The following is a 21,927-nucleotide window of genomic DNA, read 5'->3' as shown; positions in this document are numbered from 1 at the left end:
GGGCCGCCCTTCGCGTCAGCGGCCCCTGCGCGGCGGGGCGGGGAGGGCACGGGAGTCTCGGCGCTGCTGCGGCGGGAGAGGCACCGGCGGGGCCGGCGGCGGCTCCTCACGGGAACAAAGCGGGGGCGGCGCGGCCACACGGTGAGAGCCGGGTGAGGGACGGGGAGGGGGTGTCTCTCGGGCTCCCCGGAGATCCCCCGCACCCTCGAGGGGCGGCTCGGCGCGGCGGAGGGGCCGCGGGCCCGACCCCTCCCTCCGCTCCGCGCCTGGGGCGGGGTGACAACGCCGTGTCCCCCGCCCGCCGCCCGCCCCCGCCGCCCGGGGTGCCGTCCCCGCTCGCCCCGTGTCTCCGGGGGGATCCCTTCGCGCCGCCCGCCGCGGGGTCCGCCCGCCCGCGGTTCGCTGTGACCGAGGGGAGCGGGGTAAAGCCATAAATCGGGGAGGCGGCCCGGGCGCGGAGCCTGAGAGCAGGTAGGTGCGGGACGAGCGCCGGGGGAGCCGCTCCCGCAGGCGGCTGCGGGGGCTGGGGGAGGCGCTCAACTTCGCTCGGTGCTGGACACTGCCGAGCTCAACAAGCCTTTTTCTGCCTGTGGAGCAGCCTAGTGTGAATGATTTTTTTTTAGGGGGGGGGGGGGAAGGGGTTTTTTTTGGTGGTGGTGTTTGGGGTTTTTCCCCTCCCTTTTCCCAGCCCGTCGCTGCATACTGGAGCTGGCTTGGAGGCTCATCCCTGCCTCTGGCTGCATACGCAGCACTCGTGTTGTCCTAACGATATGGCAGTAGCACTTCCTGCTGTAAATCACTTCGCGATAGTTTTTGAAGCGCTTCTTAAAGGCGGCACTGTAATGAACCCTCTTGTCAGTGCGTATGGTAAGCTTAGGATCCTGTGAGCTGGAGGCTGTTTTCAAGGCTCATCTGTGAATGTGCTGCAGTACTTTTCACAGAAATGGTAGAAATGCAGTTCACAATGGGCTTCGTCTTGGCATAAATGTAATTCCCTTTTCTATGCCCTGTTGGTGTACACTCTCTGATTTTGAACTCTGTTGTAGTTACCTTTGCCATCTTCTTATTGTGAAAAAAAGCTAATTTCAAATAAATGTTCAGAGCAACTTATATATTAAGCAAGAATTATGAAAGGTAAGCTTTATTATACTACTGTACTGGGGATAGCTCTTTGTTCTGGAATAATTTGAGAAAAAAAATTCACTCAAGACTGAAATTTGTGGGCACTTGAATTTAAAAACCTTAGCTGTTAGCATTTCTTAAAATACTTTAAATAGATGTATTAATGTAGATTTCTATTATTGCTATTTTAGTGTTTCTTTAATTTATTGAAATATCTACTGAGTTAGTCTAGAGATCTCTTATTTTGCTGTTTGTATGAACATCTTCATATAAAATGGTATTGCTGACTCTTTTCCCAGCTTATTAATGCCTTTTTCCTCTCAAAAAAATTTAGAGCATGGTCAGAAGAGGAATGGATGTAACATGATATCCTTGCAGTGCTCAAAACACACATATTCTACAAAGATTTGTTTTTTCATTAAGTAATACAAAGAAAATGGATGAATCAGCTTTGCTGGATCTGTTGGAGTGTCCTGTTTGCTTAGAACGCCTTGATGCTTCTGCAAAGGTCTTGCCTTGCCAACACACATTTTGTAAACGGTGTCTGCTGGGCATTGTGAGCTCTCGAAATGAGCTTCGATGTCCAGAGTGCAGGACTTTGGTGGACTGCAGTGTTGACGAACTCCCCAGTAATATTTTGCTTGTTAGACTACTGGATGGCATCAAACAGAGGCCTCGAAAACCTGGAGCTGGAGGTGGGACTACCAGCACAAATGCTTTAAGGGTCCCCATCAACACTGTAGCTAACTGTGGATCAAAGGACCTGCAGAGCTCTCAAGCTGGACAGCAGCAAAGGGTGCAAGCACGGAGCCCTCCTGTAAGGGTAAGTACTATGTGGTGACAGTATTTTGTTGCATTCCTATCTTTTCCTCACCATTTCAAAATGGTTGATGGCCTCTGCTTCAGGATAAGGGCAGTCAGGTGGTTAATACAGCAAAATAACATATTTTTGAGAATTGTCGTAGATTTCAAGCAAAACACATCAGTACTCCTATCACTATTGGTTTACTGTTGTGTAAATACAGTAATAATACTTCCTTATTAAAACTTAGTTTTTGAGGTAAGGAGAAGAAAAGCATTTCAAACTCTTATCTGTCCTATTAAAGACCATCAAATAGAGCAAGATAACTTATGTGGAAAGCTTAAGTAATTGTTAAGGATAAACACCTTCTGAAGAACATGTGAAATTGTTCTTAGTTTGTCAACTGCAAGATTAGAGTTTTCATTTTGGCTCATGCACTTTCTGTAATGATTCTTACTATCAGTAAATTTCCTTGAGTTAGACATAACAAATGTTAAACATAAAGTTATGTTGTTGAAATCGATAAAGGTTTTGCTATTGGCTTCTAAGTAGCTACATTTTTACTTCTTTTCCTTCAAAAAGATGTGTTTGAATTCCTGTGATCTGGTAAGTTATTTACATTGTCAGTCCTTACCTCTTCTTTAATTAGTTTTTTTCTCAAGGTATTTTTTCTAAGTGATTCGGAAAATCTATGTACCATGATGGGAAGACATTGCCTTCTTTCTATACTCCAGTATGAAAGTTATGCAATCTGTAGACTCTGTCATACCTTATAATCAAGACTCAGTAGCCTCATTTATGATAATTCATTCTAGAGCCTGTGTCAGGAAATGCAATTTAATGAGATGACAGACCTTGCTCTGTTTTATCTAATGACAAAGCAGGACAGCTTCTCTGAAAGGTTTTGCTGCCCAATTTGTGATGCATGCATATTCAGAGTTCCTGTGTTTGAAGCGGAGTTTTTGAATGGTTTAGGTGGTTTCCATCTTGTGGAGTTTATTTGATTTTTATGAAATATCTTGAGGAGTTCCAAGGAGAGGGCTGGAACATGTATTTGGCAGGACTAGTCTTTATTTTAAAGTGTAGCTGAATTATTTAGTTTACTTACCCAGGGAAGGAAGCCTTACATTGATTTTCCTGCGTTGTACTTACATGATCAGAATATCTCTGAAAGATCTTAGCTACACCTCTTAAGTTTGCATGAGGATTTAAAATACTGGGGTTTTTCCATTAGATGATATTGTTTTCTCTGCTCGCTAGAGATCTCATTAGGTTCTTTACTTTAGAATATAGAAATTATAATTATCAACCCACTTCCTGTTAATGAGTTTTGTTCTGTATGTATTAATTGGTGAGGAGAGAAGGTGATCTGTGAGGTTTTTCTGTTGATGGTTTGTTTTTATGTTTTTGGTGGTTTTCCTTCCAGGAGGTAGAAACCTTAAAAAGTACTGCAAAGAAGCATCAGCAGTATCAAAACCAGTCCAGTCTTCTCCAGAACTTTAAGGTGTTTATCATGATACCTTGCTTTTGCAAAAGCTCTTCAACTTAAAACAAAGCAAAATACCTATAGGACTTGTCTATATATATATTTTTTTGTGTTGACCTTTGTACGTAACTGTGTATTTTCAGAGACTACTTCTCTTCCAGAAAGACTTCCAGTTCATCAGTGTACGTGAAGGACTGCACTTCAGGGTTTCTCAAAGCCTTATTAGAAAAAATTACTTGAATATGGAATATTCCCTCTTTTTTAATGTTCTATAATATCCTGTTGTGCAATATTTGCATTTCCAGATGTTGTGCAGAGTAGAAAGTGATAACATATGGAAGGTTGCTTCAGTTTATTAGTTATGCTGTACCGTGTGCCCTTAAAATTGTGACCATGTGCATTCCTTATGTGATTAACTGATAGTGTATATTAGTTTTCAGTGTTTTACAGTAAGGCTTCTTTGTTTACATCTTTGTTTGTGGGGTTTCACAGGCATTCTTGTACCGCCTTTCTTTTGGGAGACAGGGAAAGATGATGATCTCATCTTTTGTCCACTTCATCCAGAGCCTTTTTTACTAGGAAGGCAGTACTTTTAAGAACACAAAGAGACTTTGACAGATAAGAAGGTGGAGATATGAACTAATTTTCCTTTTTCTATATGAAAGGGGTTTAAAAAAAAAAAAAAGTCCAGAAAGCAAAATACAAATTTAATGGACAGTGTTGAAGTGAATGCCCTATTTGCTTTGCTAACTCTTACACAAAGATGCTTGCAAATACAGTTCCTCTCTGGGAATTGAAGAGGAAAATCTGTTTCTAGATAACTGGCAGAGTCAGATTTCCTAAACTAATTTTGCTGAAGGGGAACTAGTAAATGAAAGTTTCTGTTGTGTTAAATGAAGTGAACGTGGATGAAGGCTGTCAAGTCATAAACATTCTTCTTATACCCTGAAGTTATACTAAGCTCATAAATGCCCTTTCAGAGAATGCCATAATTTTCAGAAGAAGTTAATATAGCATGTACTGCAGCATGATTTCCTGAACTGCATCAATGACTGTGGAGCAGCCAGCCCTGTTACTGCACAGTATATTGCATTCTCTGTATGTACGTGGTGACACATGGCAATAAACAAACTGATGGTTCCTTGAGTCTTAAAACTAATGACTCTGGGTGGGTGGTGGGGCACAACAAATCTTGTGCCTTGTATCTCCCCCACTATAGTAACTGTGTTTCTCTCTGTAACCCTTACAAGCTTTCACTGCTGTAACAAGTTATCCCTGAAAGTTCTTTACCTGTTTCATTTCCCTGCTGTTTTGATATGTAAAACCTTCTGTGCCTTTCCTTGATACTGGTTGGACAAAGGCAGCATCCTGCTGTACCTGATGGAGAACTTGTGTTTGCTGACTGCCCAGCACTTCTGTTCTGAGCAGTCAGCTTGCCTGGGAGAAAAAATAAAATGGTTATGCTCATACTGCAGCTTCCTCTGTGGTATGGATGCTAATTTAATGATTTCTACTTTTTTTGAAGTGAAAACCTTCAGCTAAGTTGTCAGCTTGAAAGAGCTGTAAGAAGCATGGCCTGCTGTCAAATATGCTTGGGACTGGTCATAAGGAGCAAGTTATTGAGGGCTGTTGAGAGGCTGCATTACCACATGAGCCTTGTTTCCTTCAAAAGAGTAGATGAAAATGTTAGGGTCCTTACTTACAAGTTTATGCTCATGTTATTCTTTTTGTCATTTTCACAAAGTATGTCAAACAAGAATTATCTTAAGTTACTTACGGCAGTTTTACAAGGGTATGCTTATTGTAGGAGTCTTAAACGTAGCTGTGTGTATAAGTTGCTAGATGTTGGAGAGCTGTTCTAATTTCTTTACTAGGTATATTTAAGATAATATATGTTTAGCTTTTTCCTTGAATTTGTATTTGCCTAAGACATACGATTCTCCTTCTAGGTTGTTTATAGTCCAAATTTCTGAAATTAGGGCTGTCTTTTCAGCAGAACCTAGAGCAGAGTTTGTCTAGATAGTCTGAAATCTCATCCCTGATTGATGTTTCAACTGATGTTTAAAATATTTTGTAATAAGGTTTTAGCTGTTTTCTGGACCAAACGTAGGCAGGAAGAGCTAAGAGAAGGATTCAAATGATCTCTGCTAACAAAAGCGTGAATAGCTCAAAAATTGGGCATTCCTAATAGAGTTGATGCCTGTGCTGAATAAGTATTGATGGTGTAATTTGAGTATAGTATACTGTATGTCAGTGGAAAATCTTATCAAGAAATGTTACAATGCAATGTCAAAGTCCTAAAGCTTTTCCTTTCTTTGTTGTTTTTATTCTGGAAAACTGATAGAAACCTCTGGTGATACCACTTTTGAAGACTTTGATGAAGTCTTCTTGAAATGAGAGGGTAAAAGAACGTTACCTTTGGAAAAAAACCCCCACAAACAGGAGGTTGTTCTCTGTTCGCTAATGCTTAGCAGTGGTGCAGTGTCATGTAAACCCACACATCCATTCTTATACTTGCGTGCAGGAAAGCAGCAGTACAATTTTAAATTTGCACATCCATACTGCTGCAGCAGTGGTCATTTGTGATCCAGTAGGCTTGTCTGGGAACTGGTTTTCCTCCCCCAGCCATTGTGTTTGACCTCAGCACACACCTTGGGGTAATAGGGACAATGGGCCACCTTCTAGTCTGTGAGGACTTATGCAGGGCAGGCTTCTCTGTCAGACTCAATAGATGATGCCAACACTAACCACTCTGGAGAAGAGAGCTCAGGGTAGCAACTTGCACAGTTTGATTGTTTTGCAGGTTGCAGAAAACTGATAGAAGCCAAAACAACTCCTGCTGTTGTAGGGCTACTGAGATCCTGGCAGAACTTAAATATCAAAGAAAGCTTCTTAGACTAGAAAATAACAATGGGACTGAAAATGTACATTCATAGATCAATAATTTTATTAAGTAATTGTAAATAAATACTGGAGTTGACAAGCATAGCAGCAGGTGTAGATTGGGACAGATGTTTAAATCATCTCTGAAGAAGAGTTATTTCTTGCAGAAATACCTACTGCTTTTATATTTACAATTGCTTGTACAATTTTAATTACTTCTGTATAATGCTGCTGTATCCTATGTTAAACTAGAAAAAATCTAATGGAGATTATAAATATAAAAGGAAAAGTAGACTGACTCTCATGGTGTTAATGTTTCCTTTCAGAGATAAGTAATTAGGTAGAGAGGGAGGATAAGTAAAAGGAAGAATTGTCTCTGTATCCAGACTCTGGGCTACGATTGAGAGCTTCCGGGCTCAGTTCCTGCCTTTGCCACAGACATCCTTTATGACCTTGTACAGAGTAACTCAAAGCTCTTTGTGCCTCTGTTTCCCATCTGCAGATATGACTGATAGTACTTTCTTTGTTTGACTCACTATTTAAACTGTATACTCTCCAGGGCAGAGATTGACTTTTTAAATTTTGGATGTATCCATAGGGTGTTTTACAATGGCTCTACAGTCTCAGCTGAGGACAGTAGATCCTGCTGTTGACTCCAAATGGTTGACTTCCGCTTTACTGGGGAACCATTCATATCCATTTCCTGTCCCAAAGATGGTGCAATGCCCAGTGTCATGTTGTTAAGAGGATTTAATTTTGTTTGGATGTTTAATAGGAAATCACATTAATACCTCAGTGAGGAAAAGCTGGACACTTAAAACATCCATGTACTATCCCACTCTTCAGCTAGGGAAATCTATATCTGACTGGCACACTGGTGTGTAGATTTGAGTATGTTTTGAAAAGACTAAGAAGTAAGAATATCTGATGCAAATTGTGTTGGCAGTACAGAAATATTTTATTCCTTACTTTGAACCTCAATAGCTATCTTGAACCTGTGAACTAACATTAATCTGCTTGTTAAAATAGCTGCCAAACAGGTGCGGCTGTTTGGAAAACTATTTATTTAGAAAACAATTAGGTTTTGAAGTAAACTGATTTATAAACTAAAAACCAAGTCCATATTATTTAATTATTTAATCGTAATACTGAAATCCCCTTTAATTTAGATTATGATACTGTTTTTGTGTGTGTGTGTTAGTGGAAGACACTATTGTATGCTTGCTTTGTTTTCAGGTTGAAGAGGGGGCTGTCTTTATTTCCCTTCATTTTCTAGTTTAAGGTTCCTCTATTTCTGTAGATTCATTTAAAACCACCTGTGTGAAATAAAATGGTGTCTTTTTTCACCCACTTTAATGTGCCCAGTGAATTACAGGTTATTGCTCTACTCAAAAAGCTTTGATCATTCAGAAAATTTAAACTTCTGCATAAAAAGGAAGTCTCAAGCCCTCACTTTTAATGGGCTTGTGAAGGGGAGCAGGTTTTTTTAGACAGAATAAAAATCCTTGAATTTTTCTCTCATTACCACAGAAATCATATACCAATAAAATTGCTTTACATAGGTGATCCAGGGTCTGGTCAGAAAAGCCAGTTGGCAGTGCTGGTGTTGTGTTTCTGCGTGCACAGTGTCTGGCTTTCTGCAGTGGGTACCTCTTGTTTGGTGGCTTAATAGGCATCATGTATAGTATGAAGAACTGAAGAGGCTGATTGGGATGGGGTCAGCTAGAAATCCTTCATCTCCTCTCTCCTTTACCTGAGTGACATGGTTTTTACATGGTACTTCAGTGTTTAGTGCATGCATAGAAACTGCAGAAAACAGAAAGCCTGAAACTGCAGCTGTGATAATAAAACTGGAAACTTGTTATGTTCGGTTGTTTGTCTTTCTTTTGGTGGACTTCCCCTTCCAGTGCATTTGGCCTTCTCCTTATGACATGCTTAACACCTTCCTTGGTCTTTTCTTTGGCTTCATCATTGTCCTTTGTTTAAATGTTCTCTTGCCTCTGATCTTAATGTACTGCTTCCAACAAAAAGAAAACATATATTTTTCTTCCCTCTTGTGTCCAATTTGTCCTTGACTGTGTCAAACATAAGGAACGTAAAATAAACAATAAGAAAGAAAATTTTCTATTGAAGTATCTGGACTACAGACAATCTTGAAGTAATTGTAACTAAAATCTGCCAAATGAATGAAAGTCATAAAATACAGGTTAATATTACTGTATTGCTTAGTCTCCTGGGGTTTGAAAGTTTCTTTTTTCTTTCTTCTCCTTTAAACCAATGCCTATATACGCATCTTAGTGTGGGCAAGAATGTTTCTCAGTAATTAAAGCTGAAATATCATCTGGTCAGCCCTGTTCACGCATATACCTCATTACTGCTTTCACGAACAAAAAGTGTGCATCTGTTAAACCTCATTTCCTGTTTTAGTAGACAGAAAAACTCATCTTGGAAAATTAGCAGTGAATTCTTGGGTCAAATGAACTAGATCAAATTCTTTGCTATTCTTTTCATATCACCAAATCAGAGTCTTTTTTAGAGAGCAGGTTTTTTTGGACTGAGAATAGCTGTTTTGAGGTGAACTGGATTAATTTTAGGAAGCAAGTGGATCTGAGGTGGGAGAGTTGCACATCCAAGTGCTCTTTTCTGCACTTCTTATCTTTCTTTGGTTTAGAGGGGGAGATGGCAGTACTGTCCTCTGACTACCAGACTGAACAGTGGGGCTCATCCTAGTCAGAGCCTTGCTGCACTGAGTGTGTCTGAATAACATCTTATTCATTTCCCATGGATATTGTTGGGGCTGCTGTGCAGTTTGGGTACAAAACCCCAAGCTGGGCAGCACAGAGGCAATTGCTTAAGTCTGTTTCTCACCTGCATCCTCTAAAAGGTCAGGAAATCACTGGAACTCAGAAAGATGCTCTGGAGATAAGGACAATCCAAAGAGAGAAACTGAGTCCAGTATTTTGAATTCTTTTGACATGTGATGCTTATATGCATATCTTTGAAATGTTTCCTGGAAACCTACAGGTTTGGATTCTCCAGTTAAAGGGAAACTGAAACACAGAAGTCAATGTTTCATTTACAAACACTGTTGCCAAAGTGTCTTAGAATATGAGCCTTCTGGGTAGGTGAAAGTCAACTGTCGTGCATATGAGCAATCCACTATGGAAATCATTTATCCTTCTACCCTTAGAAGCTTTGGACTATGACACTCATTTTACACTTGTGACACTCAAGCATGTGATTTACTGTCCAAAGTTAAGGTTTTGTAGCATAAGAGTATAAACACTTCAGAATTTTAAATAATTTCTTGTCTAGATATTTGTTCCTAACTTATTCAGCTCTTGATTAATCCCCTCTGCCCTCCCCTCCCCCAAGCACTTAAATTCTCAAGTATTAAAAAACTAGGACCTGCAAGAATGTGTCTGATCTCCTAAAAAGAAGGACAAGATTTTCTTGTGCGCTCTCTCTCTCACACAGTAATTGCTTGAAATATTGCTGATATGCTTGGGCTTCCACATCTAATGTTTTAAATATGGTGAAAAATTATGGGGGTTTTTGTTTGTTTCTTTGTTTTTAATTGAACTAAAAGCTCTGGTCTGGTGTACTTTCTGTCTTCCTTGATTTTTTCAGAGTGAAATACAGATTGTCAGTTTTTATTTTCTGAAAATGTGCGAAGTATAATTTTATAGTTTCTAGCTGGGAAGTATGCTATTAATCATAAATCTATTTTGATCAAAGATAAGCATTTCAGTGTTGCTTAAATATTAATACAGATATCGTTCTCCTCCTCTCTGAAGTGAAGGACTGCTGCCAATGCTGCACATAAGATAAGCCGGGCAGCAAGAGTGTGTCATGTTGGACTTCATAACACCTGCAGCACTCCTTAGTCTTTTGTGTTCGTTTGTTAATAAGGCTGATTTATTTCATGGCATTAGTGTTGCAGAAAGATGAGGTAACTCTGCTCTTCTTTTTTTTTGTAAAGGAAAGATGTGCATATTACTTTTCTTGACTTTCTCTTCTCAGCACCTAAGCTTTCAAAATATACATGTGCATTGAAAGCTTTTTAAAGAACCAAACCACTGTTATATCTTGTGTGAACCACAGTTCTACAAGACAAGCCTTTGAAAAGCTGTGGTTACAGACGAAAGTACTCGTTCCTGCAGACTTTCAAGCTGCTGAACTCAAGAAAAGGAATGTAGTCTTGCTTGCACAGAGGCGGTAGAAGATCAATACAAAATAATTTGAAACAAGTCTCTATTTGAAACTGTTCTCTATTAGTATGTCTATCTTAGCTCATTATGTTATAGTCTGTGTTTTATTTATATAAAAAGAATTGGGGAAGAATGAAGCACTTCTGACATCAAAAAGTGTTCAGATGAAAAATAGTCAAAGATAATCAGATGACGATCTGAGTTGGCATATATAGGGCATAGCTGTTCTAAAAGCTTATTTTAAACAAATCCAGTAAAGATGAATTCACTGTACTGTGGTAATGTGCCCCTGAGTAGCGATGAAGCTTTTATTCTGAAGCTGAGAGCTTGCTAAAAGAAAATCAGTCTCATGGACCTTCACTTGTTCATGTGTGCCAGTGCCCTACCATCTGACATGGTCTTTTTCATGAGCTAGATAAAGATCTGAGAGGAGACTCTTAAATCTTATCCACACTAGCAGACTTAAGCCATTTTCAAAACCTGTTTAATTTAACACAGTTTTAAATCCACAGCCTTATTAAGTTAACAAGCCTTCAGCTTGCCACCAGGTTCTGTAATCCTCTTAGGTCTTGGGTCTAAGCAGGGCAGGGATAGTCAATAAGCAGATGAATAGATAATCTTTCAGAAGACAGATCCTAAAGTTGAGAATTGCTGATCTGAATTTTCATTGAGTATAAGATACACTACCACAGTACTTAGTATGTGAGGAAAAAGTTGAAATGACTATCGCTTTGTTTCACTGGAAGAAGAATGAATAAAGGATTTTTAAAAAATGCATTAATTTCTGGTTTGCAGCCCAATAAAATTAGGTTAAATTTTAAATATAGAATGAGGTAGATAAAAATAACAATTTATTTCCTTGCCATTATGCATATGCATATTAAAATCTTCTTGTGGTTGTTTCACAAGCTATTTTTGAAAATCTTTCAGGCAATCAGTAGTCTGTGGACCAGAATTTAAAGAACGTTAATGCAGATCATGTGGCACCACTGCAGTCTGCATATTGCTTCTGTTCAGTTTTGGCTCTTCTAATACTCTTGAGCTTAAGCTGTGTCTATCTGCTGAACAGAGCTCCTGAGGTAGTGGAGCTGGAGGAAGGAAAACCAACCAGTTTGTAGTGGAAGAATTCAACCTAACATGAGGATTCCTGCCAGACGTATTCACACAACACCAGAGTAGGAGCAGAGGAAGTGGATCATGGAATCACTAGTGTTGCAAAAGACCTCCAAAATCAAGTCCAACCTTTGACCGAATACTGCCATGTCCACTAAACCATATCATGAAGTGCCACATCCACTCGTGTTTTAAACACTGCTAGGGATGGAGATTACACCACTTCCCTAGGGAGCTTGTTCGGATGTAGGATGCAAACCAGGTCCAGGAGATGGCAAGGGTGACTTTATGTTTGGAGATGGTGGCAAAAGAGCTGAGCGCACAACTAGTCTGAGGCATGGACACTATCACTTATCTCATTGAAAGGGTGAGAGAAGGCCTCTGGGAGAACATGACTGAAAAGCAGAGAAATTTCAGTGCTGATAAGTGATAAAGACCCAAAAGATCAAAGTAATAAGGGAGCAAAAAGGATAGTGGTATGAAAATAAAACAAAATATGATAGTAGATTTGTAACATAGCAATAGACCAATTAGATAAAATATTATGGAGGAAATGGGATCAAGCAAATGACTCTTGGCTCGCTCTTGAATTAGAGACTTGGTGAGGAGGACATGCTGCAGTAACAAGGTGAAGAGGTAGCTTGATGTTTGAGAATGGTTTTGGAGAGTATCAAAATAGAAAAGTTGATATGAAGAAGTTGACAAGACAAGAGGTGAAAACAAAATTTGTGTTCACTCACATGCCTTCTACTTTCCTTCAGTATATGTGTATTTGAATTTTAAAATACTGTGTATTTTATTTTTCATCATTTATTTTGAAATATTGTGTCATGTATTATGTGACGTTTAGAATAGTTCCGTTCCAGAACGGTCAAAGAACTTCGATTCAGGACTGTGAGGGTTATTTCTGGCATGTCTCTCAAGCACTTTGAGATTCCTTACAGGATTCTAGAAATGTCAATTTTATTACTAATAACACATTCTCATTGTTCTTATGGAACCAATAGAGCTACAAATTTTAATCATTCAGTGAACTTGAATATAGGAAATGGTGGGTTAACATCCTAGGAATTGGTTGGAAATTGAACAAGATTCTCAAAGAAGGAAGAAAAAATAAACACAGTCTATGACTATTCTTATTTAATGGCATTTTCTTTCATCTTGCTAACATGTTTCCTCAGTCTTTTGTCTATTCCTTCAGTTAGTAATAGCTGAAAATAAGGATTTAAACATCCTACCAGCATTACAGTCTATGGTCCCAATCTATTCTTTTGAATTCAGTCATGACAGACAAGAAGAATGAATTTCATGGTACATGTTGTCCAAGCAAAATAACAGAATATTTTCAGATTTCAGTCCCTTGGATTAGCTCACCTTTCCTTAATACTGTCAAAAGGAGAACTATCTTTTCAGAACTATGTTTTCAAAATACATTATTTTTTGATCACTGAGAAGGATTTGTGTTTATTTTCACTTTCACTAATAAGGGAATTGGTTTTTCAGCGGAGAAATAGAATAGCTAGTGGGCTGTTTCTGAAAATGGGTTCCTAAAGTATTTACAACTTCAATAAATGTTTATCTTCTCGTACTGAAACCTCTGAATGCAGAAAGAAACATAAGGGTCAAGGAAAGCTTATTTCTAACTGGGTTTATGCTCTTTACTCAGGAAATCATATTTTTTCATATATTCAGTTCAGAATTTTGTTGCTTGTAACAGGGAACTGATGTCATTTACACTTCTCTATTTGTTTTTTTATCACCCTACCATTAAATGGAACTGCATGAAAGAGGTATTTATTTTAAATACCATAGAGGAGAAACTGGTTATTCTATGCACTCTGTACAAAGCTTGTGTGCTTTTATTTACTTAAATATAATAAAATATTAAATGCTGTGTCTTTTGCATTTGGATAGGGAGTATTCATAATTGTATATGTCGTGATTGATAGGGAGATTTTTTTTATTTTTTTTTTTATATACTCTTGTTTCAAATTTTATGAGTTCGCACGAAACAAATCAAAAGAAAAAGGGGGTAGGAGTTAAACCAGTGCAACTGTCAGGAAGTGATTGTGCTTTTTTTTTCCTGCAGCAATCACAGAATTTTACATAAAAACTCAAGTGCCATTTTAAAAATATTCTCTGAATAACATTTTATGTAACACTGCATCCTAATTCCTTTTAGAGCTTTTGAAATGTCTGCAGTTAGCCTCTACCACACAATTCCTTATTTTTTGATGTTGATGGGAGTTAATGAGTTAATGAGATAGATTGGTTGATGAAGTTTGTGCCCATGTTTCTTGTGTCTTGTAGGCTGTGGCTGTCTAGATGGGTGTATATGTTTTTTGTCTGGGGTGTACTGCTCAGTTCTCAAGTAAAGAGATTATATTAGAAATGGTTAAAAAAGTAGTGAAATTATTTTAGAGCAAATTTTGTACTTGCAGTCATGGAAGGATATGGATTTATAATATTCAGAGGTACAGTCCTTGGAAGAAATCTCTGTGCGTGTGAAATTTTTCATCTTCTTGCAAGGGGATTTCAGTGCTGCTTCACTTAGATATAGTCAGATTGAAGCCCAGTTGCACATAGCCAGATTGAAGTTCAAGGCATTGATCTGAATCAAGCAGAAACACTAACTTGGCCATTGAATTAGACGTGTCTTACAGCTCAAAAAATCTTATAGCCCAGTATGCAGTAACCACAGTGTAGTCTCACCTATAGTAAATGGAAAACAAAGTATTGCAAATCATGTGTTTCAAGCAAACCTTGAAGTAGTTGCTTTCAGGAATTATTGAGTTCTGTTTGCATAACAAACATACCTTATGATGTTGGAGAAATCCTCTTTGTTCTTAAACAGATAACTTCACCTTCTGCTACAATCTTGTTTAGGAAATCTTCTAACTGCTATTTGCAATGTACAGTTAGGACCACACATCTTCCTAGAAGCAGCATCTAATTCTTGAAAAGTCAAATACCTCTGGTTCTTAAAGCTAGAACATTAGTAAGAATTTGTAAGATTTCATATAGACCAAAATCAAGTTATGCACTGCTTTTCTAGGTTTGAATGCATGAATATGTTTAAAAACTGAGATTCATGTTCTTTCCACGTTTCATTTTTGGGAAAGAGGTAGAGCCAATGAAACTTTTGGGAGAGTGTGGATTTTTGACTTAGGGAAAAACCATTGCTTTTACAAAGGAAGATCAAACTTGGCACCGAACAGAATTCAAATGTCAGGGCTTTGTCAGCACCACAGAGCTCTGGTTTTGGGTGTGGATTACTGAAGTTTAGGCTGAACATACCATTAAATGCCAAACTGTGCTTTGTTTTTGGAAAAGGTAGTTGATTTTTATTAGGATAAATGAATTTGAATGTCTTAGTAGTGGTAGTTAGTGGATGAAATAGCATTTGATTTGTGCTGTGTTTTGAAACAAGAATACTTTTTTGCAGATTTCTTTCTTCTATTCAGCATATTAAATTTAATGGAAGAAATCTGTCCAAAGTGGTCTTACGTAAACACTCACTGTGTTTATATTTTTCAGGGTCTTGTAGCTATAGTAGTAAAATTGCAGTTTTGAACTTTGCTAGTAAAATATACATTGGAAAATATTCTGTTGGAATAGAGAGGCATGTTAATGGCTTCCAAGAAAACAGATCTGGTAAAAACCTGTAAGTGCGGTAGATATCCTTCATTACAGGGACACTGGTCTTAGTGTTCCTTTGGTAGCTGAAGCAATAAAGCTGCTGCTAAAGGCACCAATCAGCAGAATAAATCTGGAACAGGGGATAGTACGCTATGAAGACTGATAAAACTGACCATAAATACCAGAGCTGGGTCATTGGTTAGTGCCTGAAGAAAAACAGAATTTCTGAGAGAGGATTAACAAGAAGGAAGAAAAGCATCAGAGCTTTGCATGAACAGACAACACTGTAGAAAGCACAGGAATTGCAGATAGCACTAACAATTGGAAAGTATGTGAGTGCTGTTTCTTGGTCATATTATTTTTGGAGAATCATGATTTTATGAATATTCTTGGTAAATACTATTTTTAATTTTATTTTGTCTCCCTAATGAAGGTGAGCCAGCAAGGACTACAAATGTTAGCTAGCTGTTTAGATTGAGGGCTAATAAATATTTTGTATTTTATCTCAGTGGTTTTTGTGTGTCTTTGCATGAAATGTTTTGAAAAGACAGTGGGAAAAAATAGCATTGAATACAGAGGTCCCATTTATTTTTCTGTTTAGTCATTTTGTCAGTGTGCATTAAATCTCCCTTAAGTGAATCACCTTAATTAAGGTAAGTTGGCCTTTGTTTCAGTGTTTAACATACTGTGAAGATTGGTACCAGTGATTGTAGTGACTTAATCATGTAGACTTCAGGCCCCCTTTCTAAAGCTGAAGTTGTTCTGCTCTGTGAAAATAAAATATTCACTGGAAAAAGGATTAAAACCCAACTGCTCACATCCCAGGCGAGTGCTCGGGTCATTGAGCCAGAGGATTGTTTTGCCATCCCTTTCAGTGCTGTAAGAGAGGTTAGGGGGAATCCATGCTGAGACATCTGTGGTTTTATTGGTTAGATCTCATGCCATGTTGAATCATGTATTGCAGGTATGAATGACGCTTCTTATGGAAATAGCACCTTTTTACTGGTTTTGTCTTTATCTCCTTTTTTGTATCCCCAATGAATAATTCGATCACATAAAATAATTCTGATTGCGTATTTTGTCTAGAAGGCACATAATTGAGCATGGCTTGAAGTGTGGTTTTCTCTACTTTTTGACTATCAGATGGGCAACATAACATTTGTTCTTTGTGTTGGCTTAGCTGTGATATTTCTCTTCTCATTTTACTCATGTAAAGATGAGATTAGTCAGGAGAAAATTGTTCATTTCTGGCTTCTGTTATTAATGAGAAAATAGTATCTCTGGGGATAAGTCTTCGGATGTTGGAACATTATTGTTTTGAAAGAAACTAATATTTGCCAAATCATGAATTAAATTTTTTTCACAAGTTAAATTGCTTTTAAAATGACAGCTTTAAAAACATACATAACTTTGAATATTACATTTCAGGTAGGCTGTATCTCTATGACCTTGTAGGGATTATATGTCTGCTATTGAATTTGAAGGAAAAAATAACAAAAGTAGTAATTCCGATATACTCTTACTCCCTTAAAAATATTAATAACCAACAAAGTGCATTGAGATGTATATGGACTTCAATTTTTCATATGACCTTGCACATTGTATCTAGCCTTTCACCTTTTCCAGTTCAGGTGTGTTCTTTCTGGGTGGTAGGAAAAAAAAGATTAAATTTTATGTGTTTTGTGTTGCAGCACAAAGTGTTTGAAAGCTTAAGTGGTAAATCTGTATTTAAGAAGAATTACTGAGCAGTGTAATATTAGTTTGTTTCTTTTTTTAAAAAAGTAAAATAGAACCTCAGTCTTCTACCTCCAAGGAGAGAGACCAACCAGAGCTCTACAAATGTAGTATTACTGAGAAGTACAAGTACTTACTCATTATGGCTCTAGATGAAAACTAACTGTTCTACTTGATGCATGCGAATGAGGGAATAAAAGTAACTGTAGTGGACTACATAAAATGTTGGCACTGGAAAGCTGAACTGCTGGTGTGTAGAAATCATCCCTTTGTTCTCTTTCCATGTTCTTTATTTACTCTATGCAGTATTTCAAATAAAATGCAAAACTAGGATTTTTATGGGTGTATTTTACTGTTTACCTTTTTAAAAATAAAACTACTTTTTAATGTATTGCTTGATTATTTTTATTTATGTGAAATATTTATATATAATGCTTGAGTTTATATGTTTTTTAATCTCTTGTATTCAAGATGTGTCAGTGAGGATTGTCTTACTGTAACTATAATGATTTTTAAACTCATAGCTTTGTTGCAATTTCCATTGCTGTCAACCATTTAATATCATTTTAGGTTTGGAAATGTGGTCACCCAGCAGAGTGTGCACAGAAAGGACTGCTGGGCTGGCTTGGCACTCTTTGGTCTAATCTACTCAGGGATAATTAGTACAAGCATTACAGATAGTTCCAGGCAGGCAGCATTAACACCAAGTTTCTAAGAAACCTCTTGTGTCTAGTTTTGTTTCATTAGTATTGGCAGAGATGGAAGCAGAGGAGAGTGCTGCCAAGGTTATTACCAATGTGTGACCCAGGCTGTTCTTGGCTGGAGGTGGAACCCAAAACATTGGAGTCTAGCTTACATCACCACTGTGATTTAGGTGTTGCTTAGTCCAGGGTTGGCAAAATTAGGAGAAATTCTTACTGTGAGTGATGTTGTGCTGGAAGCTTCTCTGAAGTGCATCCTTGAATAGACAAGACCCCTAAATGCTAAGCCTATCCACCAGCATTTTCCAGTGTGTGCTTTTAGAGTTTGGATTTTTCAGTTTGTAACAATAATACTGCAATGAAATGTACCACCAAGGCACATCAGAACTGCTGTGACTGTCAAAAACTAAATGTAGCCTCCAGCACTTTAACAGTAAAAGTAAGCTGCTCATCTATCTCTTAAGCTAATATGTTGCTGAGATGAGAAAGGACTCTTAATAAGCAGTACTCTTTGTGAGTGTAGACTTAACTGTAGTAGATTTAATGATAAGGTTTATTAATGGAAGCCTTGCCCCACACTTGCTTTTGTTGAAATTCAATGTGCTTTCCATGACAATTATTGGTGAGATATCTTAATTTAAATTCTATTTTCTAAAACTAATTTTAGGCAGGTTTTTTTGCAGTAGGAAGATGTTTAGCCCATACGTTGTTCTGCAGAAACCTGTTTTTGCAGTTGGATGTGTGACAAATTTGTTTCTCTGACCCAATTGTGTTTATATTCTTACAGTCTTTTGCTAGACTGGCAAAAACTTTGCTGTTAAGATGCTAGATACTGCAGCTTTGATCACATAGGTGAGCTTTGATTTAGGTTTCCCAGTGATTGGTATTCCAAAGGTCCCACTGCAGGTAGCCCATAAGTACCTCTGAAAAACAGCATGTGTCTGAAATCCTGCCTCTCCACAGCTGAGTGAGCTAATTCTGAACTGCAGAAGACTACTTCACTGGTATTCACAGTAGGAAATTCTCTCCTGAAGTTAAATGGATATGTCGAGGATTCCTTCAAAAGTTATTTTTTCTTCAAAAACAAAAACTCCCCCCAAAATAGTGCAGTTACTTAAAACAACGGCAAAAAACCTACCCAGTATTTCAGTGCTTTGAGTCCTTCCCAAAATACATAGATCTTTTATTATCAATTTGTGGGTTTGTAGAGTCTTCTGCTCTTGTTTGTGGAGAGTGGGCACTACCCACCCAGCCAAGGCTGAAGAGCCGTAAGTCATCTCCACCTATTGTGCAGATCATGCCAGAAAAAAAGAAAAAAATTAAGTCAATTCCAAAAGGTCAGTAGAAAATGAACAGGGACTAGAGACAACTACCAGGCCTAATATGCATCTCTGATTCAAGAAGATCTGCTACATTTAGTATTAGTTGATAACAAATGCCTCCAAATCAGTGTGAGGGATGGTCTCTCCTTAGTTTCTCAAAGGTCAAATTGCTTTAAATGCTCAAAGTGGTAGTAAGTGCCACTGAGGACAATATGCTAAGATTCTGATATAATATAGTTGAAATAGATATAAAGTAAGTAAAAAGTGAAATTTTTAATCAGGCACGAAAGCCTTTAGCCATAGCTAAAGATATCTCTAGGCTGAATACTCATTGTAAGGTTAAATATTTCCAAAATTCCTTATATGTTCAGCAGGTTTTGACTCACAATAAGAAAATTATTCTTATCGGGGTTTTAAAGTTTTGACCTTTTTACCTTTTCTGCTTCTTAAAAAGCATGTCAGTGACTTTAGAGGGCATGGTTTTAAGAAAATAAATTTTCAGTGAGTGACTGTCGATACTCACATTAACCTGGATTTTCCAAATGAAGATCAGTCTATTTCACAGAATCACAGAATATGCTGAGTTGAAGGGGCCTACAAGGATGATCAAAGTCCAGCTCCTGGCCCTGCAAAGGACCATCCCCAAGAGTCACACCATGTGCCTGAGAGTATATCCAAACGCTTCTTGAACTCTGTCAGGCTTGGTGCTGTGACCACCTCCCTGTGGAGCCTGTTCCAGTGCCCACCTACCCTCTGAGTGAAGAAGCTTTTTCTAATATCCAACCTAAACCTCTCCTGACACAACTTCAGGCCGTTCCCTTGGGTTCTGTCACTGTTTACCACAGAGAAGAGACCAGCACCTGCCCCTCCTCTTCCCTTCATGAGGAAGTTGTAGACTGTGATGAGGTCTCCCCTCAGTCTCCTCTTCTCCAGGCTGAACAAACTTTGTGACCTCAGCTGCTCAGCATACGGCTTCCCCTCAAGGCCCTTCACCATCTTTGTTGCCCTCCTTTGGACACTCTCTAATGGCTTAATATCTTTCTTGTATTGTGGTGCCCAAAACTGCACACAATATTCAAGGTGAGGCTGCCCCAGTGTAGAGCAGGGCGGGACAATCCCATTCCTCAACCAGCTGGTGATGCTTTGCCCGATGCCCCCCAGGACACAGTTGGCCCTCCTGGCTGCCACGGCACAATGACTCGTATTTCATTTGCTACTGACCAGGACCCCCAGGTCCCTTTCCGTGGAGTTGCTTTCCAGCATCTCATTACGCAGTCTGTGCATACAACCAGGGTTGCCCCATCCCAGGTGCAGAATCTTGTTGAACTTCATGTGTTTGTTGATTGCCCAGTCCTGTAATTTGTTGATGTCCTTCTACAGGGCCTCCCTGCCTTCAAAGGAGTCAACAGCTCCTCCCAGTTTTGTGTCATCTGCACTCAAAGAGAAGGTGGAAGGGAAAGAGCTGTCAGCTGTTCATGCTGACTGGGTGAACAAGCCAGCGCCACGTGAAGCTTCAAGTTCCCTTAGCATCTTATTTTCTTTAACTTATATTCAGTTTCAGATATTTTGTTTGTATTCAAAAGTAAATTTAGTTTCAACACTCAAAATTGACTTAAAGCTTATTTTACTATAAACCTTTTAAAAATCAATACTGGATAATACAAAATAATGTGAGATTAAATATTCATTGACAAATGAAAACTTGATGTGTCAGACAGAGAGCTTAAGATTCGAAACTACTATAGAAATTGCCTAATTTCCAACTCACAAATTATTTTGGAAATTACTGGGACAGGAGCAATGAGCTGTTCTGTAGCTCCTGCCCCTAAATTATTCTGGGATGTGGCAGTGATTGACTCTGCAAATTGCTGCATTCATCTTGAATGGACTGGTCTGATTTATAAATTAATATGTAGATGAAGGAGGCTGGGAAATAGGTTAAATTTGAGTCTTAAGTGGTATAAATAAGGAAAGACCCATTTAATCCATCAAGATTTCAGGTCTTTGTTACATCTTAATACATAACCTAAACATGGCTCTCAAAAGTGTCTGACTTTAGTTGTAGTGGGAAAGTATTAAGTATTAATTTCTGTAGTGGCAAAATTAATATTTCTTGTTTTCTATAAGTCTGTAAGTAAGGTAAAGATACTGATTATTAGTTTCAATGTACACGTTCTATGTACAACTGTGGAAAAGGTGAATAAGTTATTGTCAAATAAGAATTTTTTGTTTTCTTATTAGTGGTTCACTTGGTGACAAACTTATGGCAATTTATATTTCTTTGTAAGAGAGATGATGCAAATAATCATAAGTTTCTATGAAGAAGAGTGACAACAGATTTATTCATTTCACCATTTTTTCTTGTTTTTTTTTTTCTTACCATTGGAGTCTGACCCCTTAATGGAAAGATTATATTATGATACAGGAATACTTTCTAAAATATATTCGGTGAATTGGATTATCATTTAGATCCTGTTTCCAGCAAATAGGGAGATTAGGGCTGTAATTCTCAACAAGTACATTTGAGTGGAACAAGAAGAGCTAGATGGAATCTGATTCACAAGACTGTCTTCCATAGTCAGGATGCATTTTACATACCACTCATTTGGGTTTTCCTTCTCTGCTACCAGAGTATCTTAGTGTCCATTGCAATAAGTGTAGCAAGCTGTGAAAATAACATGGGATGAAGGCCTTTATTTCCTTTCAAACAAATAATAGGTTGTACTAGGAAGTTGTTTTCACTTCGGTGTGCATGTGGCTGTGGAGGCACAGCAACACTATCAGTATACTCCTATATTAGTGGCCATTGTATTCATACATTCATAAATATTGGTATATTATGTGTTCTGCTAATGTTACATGTGCAAGGTACCTCTTAATACCTTATCTGTCGTATACTTTTCTGTTTCCTACC

General features: G+C 38.2%; 1 protein-coding gene across 4 annotated transcripts in view; it reads left to right on the top strand.

Annotated features, from left to right (window-relative positions):
- The window catches only part of SH3RF1 (SH3 domain containing ring finger 1), an 82,966-nt gene that overhangs the window by 135 nt on the left and 60,904 nt on the right, over positions 1-21,927 (top strand). For 2 of the 4 annotated variants that reach the window (XM_064652453.1, XM_064652450.1), the window contains exons 1-2: positions 53-141; positions 1,457-1,945. In XM_064652453.1, coding sequence (XP_064508523.1) covers positions 1,559-1,945 — 387 coding nt within the window. In that variant the 5' untranslated portion in view covers positions 53-141; positions 1,457-1,558. Of the gene's footprint in view, positions 1-52; positions 142-343; positions 472-1,456; positions 1,946-21,927 lie in introns of those variants that run through there. The other 2 variants (XM_064652451.1, XM_064652452.1) reach the window with 2 other exon arrangements.

This window comes from Pseudopipra pipra, chromosome 4, assembly GCF_036250125.1.
Source record: "Pseudopipra pipra isolate bDixPip1 chromosome 4, bDixPip1.hap1, whole genome shotgun sequence".
NCBI lineage: Eukaryota > Metazoa > Chordata > Aves > Passeriformes > Pipridae > Pseudopipra > Pseudopipra pipra.
The sequence above is the reverse complement of the archived record's forward strand: the minus strand, read 5'-3'. Positions and strand labels throughout refer to the sequence as shown.